This window comes from Acanthopagrus latus, chromosome 4, assembly GCF_904848185.1.
Source record: "Acanthopagrus latus isolate v.2019 chromosome 4, fAcaLat1.1, whole genome shotgun sequence".
Taxonomy (NCBI): Eukaryota; Metazoa; Chordata; class Actinopteri; order Spariformes; family Sparidae; genus Acanthopagrus; species Acanthopagrus latus.
Window position 1 is genome coordinate 25,755,231 of NC_051042.1, and position 10,308 is coordinate 25,765,538.

The following is a 10,308-nucleotide window of genomic DNA, read 5'->3' on the forward strand; positions in this document are numbered from 1 at the left end:
TTAATAAAAAAAATAAAATTAAAAATAAAATAAAAACCCTGGAAAGGAACTCTTAACACATGTTCTTCTGGGGAAATATCCAGGTGCCCATCCGAAAAAAAAGCACCTGTAGCATAAATGACCAAGTGGAGGAATCTCAAAACAGTTTAAAGGAAAGCCGGACGATTCTCGTGGTGCACCAACATCTCCAGTTATTTCACAGCCAGAGATAAGCTCGTAATAACATCCTGCCAACAAGTGCGAATTCTTTCCCCACATTTTTCTGCGGATGCACACAGATATGCAAATTGGACAGTGGGGTCGGTCCACCATGTGTGCGGGCAGTGTTGTGTTCCCATACTGACCTACAGAGAGAGAGTGTGTGTCAGGGACCCAACAGTGTCCACGTAGCTGCAGTTGTAGTCTATAATTGTTTTGTGATTGTGTGCAGGGAATGTGATATATTATCAAGCATATTGTAAAGATTACTGTTTACGTACCGGCCATGCTCTCTCTCTCTCTCTCTCTCTCTCTCTCTCTCTCTCTCTCGCTCTCTCTCTCACTCTGGTGCTGTATTATTGTGGGAGAGCAGGTGCTGCCGGCCCAATTACCATACAGCTGAAAGCACAAAAAACTTTACTCCCTCTATGCCTCCCCCTCCTCCTCCTCCCCCCCTCCCCCCCTCCTCCCCCGCCTCCTACTCCTGCTCACAAAGTCCCTTAATGACAGCCACGCGAGTGACACACCACCAAGTCCTTTTTTACTGCCTCTACCGAAGAGCAAGCAAGGGAAATGCAGAGGCATGCATTGGAGAAAAAAATAGGTTTAGGTGTGTTGGCCTGCCGCCAGCGTGTGCGCGTTGTGGTGCGTCTTTACGCACGAGGTTTAGACTTTCTTTGAGCGCATAAAGTCGATCGTCACCCATTTAAAATAGTTATAACTAGAATTTAAGAAAAAATATAAATATAATAAAATCAATGGGAAATGGGGAATTGTTCACCATGGACACAGAGTCGGATTTGTGTGATTAAGACGCATTATTATCGGCATTAAATGTCGTTAGGTAAAGTACTTTTCTTAACCGCTGTCTAGTAGATCAGCATTTTATCGCGATCGCACGTTACCTGGCATAATACATGCTTTTATGATGAGTGCGCGTAAAAATTGGGGAGCACATGAAGCCAGGAATTAAAAGATAAGTGAATCGGGACAGATCGACTTGTTGTTTGGGGTGTGAACATGTGAAAACCACGGCAGGGGTAACACCATAGGAATGCGGCGGAGCAGATGGTCGTTGTAACGCAGTTGGGACGGCTGGCTGCCGGCTGGCCATGCGGGGGAAAACAGGCCAGCCAAGGCTTTAGCATATCCCCAAATATGAGAAGCCACCGTCGGACTGGCTGCTGCGCGTATAAATCACTCTGCTGTCGCGATGTGGAGGATTTCGTGGAGCGGTTTGAAAAAAAAAAAAGAGAAAAAAAAATTGTCGGAATGTAAATGGGCCCCGTGTGTTGTTGTGTTGTGGAGGAGGGAGGCATCAGGGGAAGCAAGGAGTTGTTGCACATTTAACAGCTCACTAGCCATTTGGTCTGTCCCTTTGAGAGAAAGAGAGGAGGAGGAGGAGGAGGGGGGGGGCTGCAAAAGTTGTGTGCACCCCCTCCTCTCCTCTCCTCTCCTCTCCTCTCCTACCCCCCTTCTTTCTTTGTGATGGCACCGGGGCGGACTTGTGGTGGTGGTGGAGGGAGGGGAAGAAGAGGAGCAGAGGGGCTCATTTGCATCTTATTACCCCTCGCCTGCTGGCCCGGTATAAAACCCTGTGCAGGGCAGGAGACCCATCAGACATACGCACTGTTAAACCGAGAGCGGCACAGAGACACGGAGACTTCAGGATCAGCATATCATTATAAATCAAGTGGGAAAATAAACAAGAGAGCTGCTCCGTCTCCTGCAACGACTGACTGGAATTAACTCTTATATTTCCATCGAGGGATTTCACTCACGCTTCTCCAAGAGGATCCTTCTGCCGAGGATTACTTTAACAACATTTTCTTTTCATTTTTTTTCTTTTACTTTTTTTTTTTCTCTCTGCCTCGTATGGGAAAGTAGAGGAGGCCGACGAAAGGAAAAGTTCCACTTCACCTTCTCCTCCAGCGCGTCAACGCTTCACCTTGACTGTGGCATAACGGAGAGCTTTCAAAACCTTCTCCATGATTGTTTGAGCCGGGCGACACGGACCTGCGGAGCTTTCACTGCTTGTTGAAGGGCTGTCAACACAATGGGACGCCTGTGTCTGCCCCTGGTTGTCATCTTCTCTCTGCTCACCTGCCAGGTAGGTTCCGAGAACAAGCAGGCTACTGCAGTTACTGAGGAATGATGCGTTTGGGTACTTTTTTTTTTTTGCGCCTGTAACAAAAAAAAAAAAAAAAGTTTTAAAGTTCTTTGAAAAAGTTACCTGTCTCAAACACACTGTAATGATCGGGCTTTGTGTGTGTTTGTGTGTTATAGGTTTTGTGCTCCGGAGTGTTTGAGCTGAAGCTGCAGGAGTTCCTCAACAAGAAAGGCGTACAGGGGAACGCGAACTGCTGCCCGGGAGGCGCCGCTCATCAGCAGGGCCAGCAGCCGCAGCCGCAGCAGCAGCAGCAGCAGTGCGAGTGCAAGACTTTCTTTCGGGTTTGTCTGAAGCACTACCAGGCCAACGTCTCCCCCGAGCCTCCCTGCACCTACGGCGGGACTGTGACCCCCGTCCTGGGCTCCAACTCTTTCCAGGTGCCGGAGACAAACGCGGACAGCTTCACCAACCCGATCCGCTTCAACTTCGGCTTCACATGGCCGGTGAGTGTCTGTAGGGGAATGTTATCGTTATGCAGGGCATCGAAAGCTTCGTTTAATTTTTCAAATTTATTTTTATTTTATGGTTTTGTTGTTATATATTGTGTCATGTGGTGATGAAAAGCCACGGGCAGACTGTGAAGTCATCGCAGTCTCACTCCATCGGGACATGTCAGCTTTGAAGAGTGCAAAACGCAACAGATGCTCCCAAACTCAACACTTGTGAGGGTCTTTGTCAGCAGCGTGTGAGAGGGGCTATTGTAGTGTTTCTGTGCTCTTTGGTGGGATAAAACGGGGAGGGGAGGAGTGTGTGTGTATGTATGTGTGTGTGTGTGTGTGTGTGTGTGTGTGTGTGTGTGTGTGTGTGGAGAGAGGAGGGGGGGCTGCTGTTTTCACCAAACGCTCCTCTCCTCTCCTCTCTTCTCCTCTCGACCTGGCGTGGTGGGAAATTTAACATCCTCTGAGTTGGCACATCATTGGCAGCGCAGCGTGAAATTCCGCCTCGTTTGGTTTTACGGCGGTGTCAGAGTGTGATAGTAGCAGGGGTGTGAAAAGGGAGCAGGTAGGCCCCTAATCAACACGGGAATTAGGCTGTGAAGTTTATTGGGAGGCCTCCTAATAGCCCTCTGCTGCTCCGCGGAGGGAGGGAGGCCTCCAGGCCCAGCAGCTGTTGACTCTCTCTCTCTGTCTGTCTCTCCTCAGGGGACGTTTTCACTGATCATCGAGGCTCTGCACACAGACTCCCTGGACGACCTGACAACAGGTGGGTGGCAGCCACAGTGGGCAGCACTGTAACTCAAAGACAGGCCAGGAGGCTAACAGTGGCTTTGTTTTCCTCTCACTGGCATGTTTTTGGGTTTTTTTTTTCCCCACCACTTATTGCTTAACAGGACAAGACAGACTGACAAGCGTTTTTAAATTCAAGAGCAAAATACATTTGTGTGGCCTTTTAATGTCATCATATGAAATGCAGCTGTCAGTGTTGCAGTAACATCCAGAGAAAAAAAAAACCTGCGTATTTGATGATAAACAACTTTAGCAGGTGTTGGAAAAGCCACCAACAGTTTGTGAGATGCGCCCTTATCTTTACGCCCCGCTCTTATCACCGCACTGATGGTGACTAACTGACCACACCATGAGACTGTGTCTCTCAGTTGGTGGTGGTGGAGATAATAAAAAAAAAGGTGGCAGACACCAGGTGTAACCTGTGCTCTGTTCCTGAAAGGAGTGAGGAGACACTTAATACCTGAGAAGTTTTTATTCATGCAGCAGAATCCTTTCTGTCTCTTATTTCTGGCAGTTTCCCCACAACAACAATTTTAGTCGAAAATTCTCGTATTGCTACAAAAGGAAAAACAAAGAAGTCATCATTAAAAAGAGAAATCAAAGGTCTAAAATCTAGCAAACACATGAGATCAAAGTTTTAAGACAACTCTCACCATGCTGTTCACTGACAATAACAACACTCATTGACATTTCCAGACAACCCGGAGCGTCTGATCGGCCGGATCACCACCCAGCGCCACCTCACCGTGGGAGAGGAGTGGTCCAAGGACATGCAGACGGCCGGCAGAACCGAGCTGCGCTACGCCTACCGCTTCCTGTGTGACGAGCACTACTACGGCGACGGCTGCTCGGTCTTCTGCCGGCCCCGGGACGATGCTTTTGGCCACTTCACCTGCGGCGAGCGCGGGGAGATCATATGCAACTCTGGCTGGAAGGGACAGTACTGCACTGAACGTGAGTGGGTTTTGCTCATTAGTCCGACACTTATCATCCAGGCTGTGTGGAGAAACATGAGTACAAGTCGTTAAAAAACAAAAAAAGGGGGGTGTCCAAGAAGACAGAGGTTCATTTGAGTTAATATTTGATTACACTGACAGCTGCTTGAGGGAGAGAGGAGCAGCAAAGTCATTAGTAGAAGTAGTGGCGTGAACATGGCTCAAGCAATCACAGTCAGCTTAAAAACACATTATTTAAGTGTCCAAACCGAGGAGCTATTAACTGACACTGATGAAAAGTTTATAAATTACTTTTCAAAGCGAATCACTTCCCTATCTTTATTGTTTAGGGACTGTTTCCACCTCCTAATGCGGGGCCCGTGTGCAACAGGCGTCAGTTAGTTATCCCATAGCACCAGAGGCCTCCATTCTAATGAGCCGCAGTGGCTCCTCAGTAATTCACACGCCGCGTGCCTTCCATTAGACCACTGGGGCCTCCTCGCCCCAAACCTCCTCCCCGATTGGCCAAGTGGGGGTCCTGTATTGTTGCGGCCCGGGCTGGTGATTGGCCGAGCGGGGTTGTGTATTGTTGTGGAGGGGGCAGCTGCTCGGTGAGCGGAGACAATGGAGCAGCTGTCTGGTGGTTAGCTCCACACAGACCAGCTGGCCCTGGGGGGAGGAGGAGGGGAGTGAGGAGAGACGGGAGGAGCGGAGGAGGGAAAGGGAGAGGAGAGGAGAGGAGAAGAGGAAGAGAGGAGGAGAAGAGAAGGGGATAGAAGAGGAAGGGAGGAGAGGAGGATCAAAAGTTGGAGGGTAGAGGGGGGGAGAGGAGGAGAGGGGCCAAGGGTGAGAAAAGGGACTTCTGACCCACAGTCAAGGGGAGAAAGGAGGCTTTGTGTGGGATGCTTTTGTGTTGGAGAGCAACCATGTTAAAGGAGAGGGCTTGTTGGCTGGCTCCCCTAGTTTTGGTGACCAAAAGCTGCCGTATCTCACTCTGGGGCTGAAAGGTAACTTTTCAGCAGCTTCTGCGGCATCAACACAATTCAGAGGAGGTCAGGAATGACACGCTGACCTGTGATCGTCATTTTCCGTCAAACATGAGTCAGAGGCCTCTCATTCTCTCTATGACAGAAAGGGAGACTGTAGACAAGCAGACAGACAGCTGGGCAGGTAAACAAATTGGAAAAACCTGCAGGCCAGCAGATGGGCTGAAAGACAGGCAAACAGATAAGAAGGTTGGGGCGCCGACCAGACAGGCCGTGGTTTGAAAAGAGCCTCTGTGAATGGGAGACTGATGGAGGGCAAACACATGTTTCCAGCACTGGATTTCCCATGATTAACCGGTCACTGTTTGTTTCCTCCCTGCAGCGATCTGTCTTCCCGGCTGTGATGAAGAACACGGCTTCTGTGACAAACCCGGAGAGTGCAAGTAAGTCAGAAAAAAAAGGATTCACATAAGCAGATAAATGAAACCTCTTTATACAGCAAAACCTTTTCTGATCATCTTTGTTTTTCTTATGAACAGTATTTAACGAATGTTTTGTCTCCAGATGTCGTGTGGGCTTCAGTGGGCGTTACTGTGACGACTGTATCCGTTACCCGGGCTGCCTCCATGGCACCTGCCAACAACCCTGGCAATGCAACTGCCAGGAGGGATGGGGCGGGCTCTTCTGCAACCAGGGTGAGTTTACTCAGAGATTTACTCCTCTGTCGGGGCCAATCGTTCCTCTTTGTTTCGCATTAAAACTGTTATTGTTTTCTCAATATGTTTTCTCGTGATTGTCTCCAGATCTGAACTACTGCACACACCATAAGCCCTGTCTTAATGGAGCCACCTGCACCAACACCGGCCAGGGCAGCTACACTTGCTCCTGTCTGCCTGGGTACACAGGCGCCAGCTGTGAGACCCAAGTCAACGAATGCTCTGGAAATCCCTGTCGCAACGGAGGCAGCTGCACTGTGAGTATCAGTCGAGCAAAGTGACAAATAGGAACAAGAATATTCGCGCGAACAAGCCTGTGTAATCACTGTTTACATTATTTCCACAACAGGACAACGACAGCGGCTATAAGTGCACCTGCCCGCCTGGTTTTTACGGCAACAACTGTGAGTTGAGCGCCAACACCTGTGCAGATGGGCCTTGCTTCAACGGCGGGCGTTGTGCCGACAACCCCGAAGGTGGATACTTTTGCCAGTGCCCGATGGGATACGCCGGCTTCAACTGCGAGAAGAAGATCGACCACTGCTCCTCCAATCCCTGCCTCAACGGTACGTCGTGCCGTGTGTTTTATGAGCTCACCTATACCTGCAGTTACAGCTCAACCTAGAATTAAAACATCTAGAGACTAATCCTCGTCATCTCCGTCCCTCCACAGGTGCAGAGTGTGTTGACCTGGTGAACTCCTACCTCTGCCAGTGTCCTGAGGGATTTTCAGGTCCGAACTGTGAGGACAGCAGCAGTGTTTCTGGACACTGTCTGTCCTTTCCTTGTGACAACGGTGGGACGTGTCAGGAGGGAGTGAACGGCTACACCTGTACCTGCCCCCCAGGTATGACAGCACTGGAACAGATGTATCTTGTGTTGACGTTAATTGTTCTTTTTTTTAATGTAGTTTTGGTCAAGGCGCTTAAACTCTCCTCTTTCTGCAGGATACACTGGCGAAAACTGCAGCTCCCCTGTCTCCCGCTGCCATCACAACCCCTGCCACAACGGAGCCACCTGCCACGAGCGTGGCGGTCGCTACGTGTGCGCCTGCGTGCCTGGCTACGGCGGTCACAACTGCCAGTTCCTCTTACCAGAGGCCCCCAAGCGTCAGCCGGTGGTGGAAGGACCGGATCGGCGGTATTCTTCCCCAGACAGTGAGAGCGTTGAATACGAGGCGGATGACGACAGTGGATTCCCCTGGACGGCCGTGTGCGCCGGCGTCTTCCTCGTTCTTGTGATCCTGATCGGCTGCTCAGTGCTGGTGGTCTACATTCGGGTCAAACTGCAGGAGCGGCACAGTCACCATGGCGACAGTGTCCACAGTGACAGCCACGAGACCATGAACAACCTGACGACCACCAACAATTGTCTCCGCAGTGACAAGGAGCTGGGCACTCTGATGACAACGTCAATTAAAAACACCAACAAGAAGGCAGATTTCCATTCAGACCTCGGCGGGTCACTGGGTGGTCTGAGCGGAATCAGCGGCCTGAATGGGTCAGAGAGGAACGGCTTTAAGACTCGCTACCCCAGTGTGGAGTACAACCTGGTCCATGAGCTCCGACCCGAGGAGCTGCCGCTGTGTAAGGAGGAGGAGCGGGATGAGCCACCGGTGAAATGTGAAATGCTGGATGAGTCGGACTCAGAGGAAGGATACAGGAAGAGACTGAACAGGTACACAACTGACAAAACAGGGTCTTAAACTGGTGGAAACTTTAATTGTGCAGGTCTGAGATTGCAGTGAAAACATGGGTTGTGTAAAGGACAACGATTCTAAATCTGTCTCTTCTTCTTCTTCCAACAGTGATGCATCAGAAAAGAAACAAGTGGAGGACTCACCAGGCTGCAGCGAAGCAAAGTATCAGTCGTCCTGTGATTTGAACTGTCACGCAGCAAGTGATCTCCAGTACCAGTCGACCAGTGACGTCAAATATCAGTCGACCAGTGACGTCAAGTACAATTCGACCTGCGATGTTGAATACCAGAGTTCCGGTGACAGCAGGTACCAGTGTACCCCTGACACCAAATACCAGTCCGTCTACGTCATGTCGGACCAGAAAGATGAATGTATCATCGCTACAGAGGTGAGTCCACACAAACAGGATCATCCATGTGAAATATACACAGAGTAACTGAAACGTCTCCCAGCACCCGTCGAAAACACTCAGAACTGACTTATTTTCTTTGCGTATCACAGGTATGATACCAGTCCAGACCAGACCAGCCGGGACCAGTTTCCTCTGGCGGATGGCGGTCCACACACACACCAGCCCTGAGCAGTAGAGCTCAGCTAGTCTCCAGGAGGTTTTACTCCTGCTGTTTGCTGCTGTTCCCTGGGATTTACCGGAGGACTTTGAGCCAAGGTGCTACTGAGCCAGAGCGGAGTCAGTACCGAATTGGCCAGGACTTAGTACTACAGTAGTACTACGGGTGAATGCTAGACGTTTTCGACCTTCGATGAATGGAGGCCTGACGCTGACTCAGTGCCACGGATGAAGGCGGCACTCGCACTGGTACAAACTTTGTACAGAAACAGTGCTGAATGAGTACTCACGCAGTCAGATGGTGACTGAAGATTTACTGCTCGTACCAGGACGAACTCCTCTGGAATATTGACTTGGATGTTGACAAATGATATTGTAGTACCATGGAGTACTGATTGAATGAACAGTATAGTACCTTTGGAGTACTGAAAACTTTTGAAGTACTGTTGTAGTACTGTTATGTGCTGTGGTTTTACAATGCAGTGTAAAAGCTGTCGTGGATATTGGACAGTTCATGTTCTGGGCAGTGCTGCAGAGTAAAAGATGAACAGTGGTAGTCCCCGCACTCCAGCTGCTGTCGTAGTCTATTTTTACGAATTAACAAAAAAAAAAAATCTCAATGGGAGCTCTCTGGACAAAACAAAACAAAACAATATTAACAGCAGCTGCACATCTGAAACTCTGCAGCACTGACAGAGATAGCATCGGCTGAGCTGGCTCTCAGCAGAAAGTAGAGAACTGAAGACTCCAGTAGTGACTGCAGATCGATCCAACATGGATCCTGTTGGGCCATACTGGCCCCCTGACCCCTGAAGGTTGTGATACACAGGGCAATGTTTCGGGCAGGGCAACTTGGGAAACACAACAGTCGACATAAGAGACAGGAAGAAACAGAGAAACAAACCTGATTGAGGTTTAATGATCCAATTACATACATTTTCTTTGCTTGGGTTTACTACTTTAAAATGACCTAAAATGTTTCTTAGACCTAAATTAACCTCTGATGATGCTGTTGTGTTTCCAGGTCAGCTGAGCTATAAATTACTAGTCTTAACTGCCAAGACCTCATTGCACTATGGAGGTGCGAGTGTGTGTGTGTGTGTGTGTGTGTGTGTGTGTGTGTGTATTTGTATGTATGCGTGCGTGCATGTGTGCGTGTGTGTGTGTGTACAGAAGAGGCCTGTGTGTGGTGTCAAGTGTATGCACTGCCCACTCCCGCTCCCCTCACTCCCAGTCTTCCACTATTAGCCAATTGAAGGACACCCGTCACCCCGCCGGCCCGTTGGTTAGGATCAGTTGTTTTTTTTTGTTTTTTTTTACGTGTTATCTAAAGAAAGATGTATTCTTTTTAATTTAATTATGTAATTATTTGTGTTCCATTCTGTTGTGATTCTTTTTTGTCATTGAAACCTTTTATAATTTAAGTTGAATTTGTTTTTTATTTGGCAGATAACGTATGTATGTAAGTATGTATGTATGCATGTATGTGTTAGGCACTTGAGACCCCTGTGACTGTGTTGTATTTAAGAGAGAAGTCGTATGTACAGAGCCTGTCATTTTTATTACTGGAAAACAGCGCAATATTTTTCCAAAATAAAAGAGGAATGAAATGTAGCGCGACTGCTGTTGAGTGATTTCATGTTTCGACGTGCTTCATGTGCTCTTAAATGTACCAGTTTAATACTGATGCCTTTATATGATCAACCATAGAACTGGCTGTTTTGCTTCTAGTTAGTATAGTTATTCTTTTTTTTTTTTTTTTGGCCTTTCTTGGCTTTATTTGATAGGACAGCATTTGAGAGATGACATG

The 10,308-nt window shown here is 48.6% G+C and overlaps 1 protein-coding gene across 1 annotated transcript; it reads left to right on the plus strand.

Annotated features, from left to right (window-relative positions):
* Positions 1 to 985: 985 nt before the first annotated feature.
* On the plus strand, positions 986 to 10,108 carry dld (deltaD). Its single transcript, XM_037094205.1, has 12 exons — positions 986 to 2,308; positions 2,485 to 2,811; positions 3,511 to 3,571; positions 4,291 to 4,548; positions 5,898 to 5,958; positions 6,080 to 6,210; positions 6,319 to 6,488; positions 6,581 to 6,797; positions 6,905 to 7,078; positions 7,179 to 7,908; positions 8,039 to 8,318; positions 8,432 to 10,108. The coding sequence occupies exons 1-12, from the start codon at positions 2,255 to 2,257 to the stop codon at positions 8,435 to 8,437; spliced, it is 2,469 nt and encodes an 822-aa protein (XP_036950100.1). The 5' UTR covers positions 986 to 2,254; the 3' UTR covers positions 8,438 to 10,108.
* Positions 10,109 to 10,308: the final 200 nt, after the last annotated feature.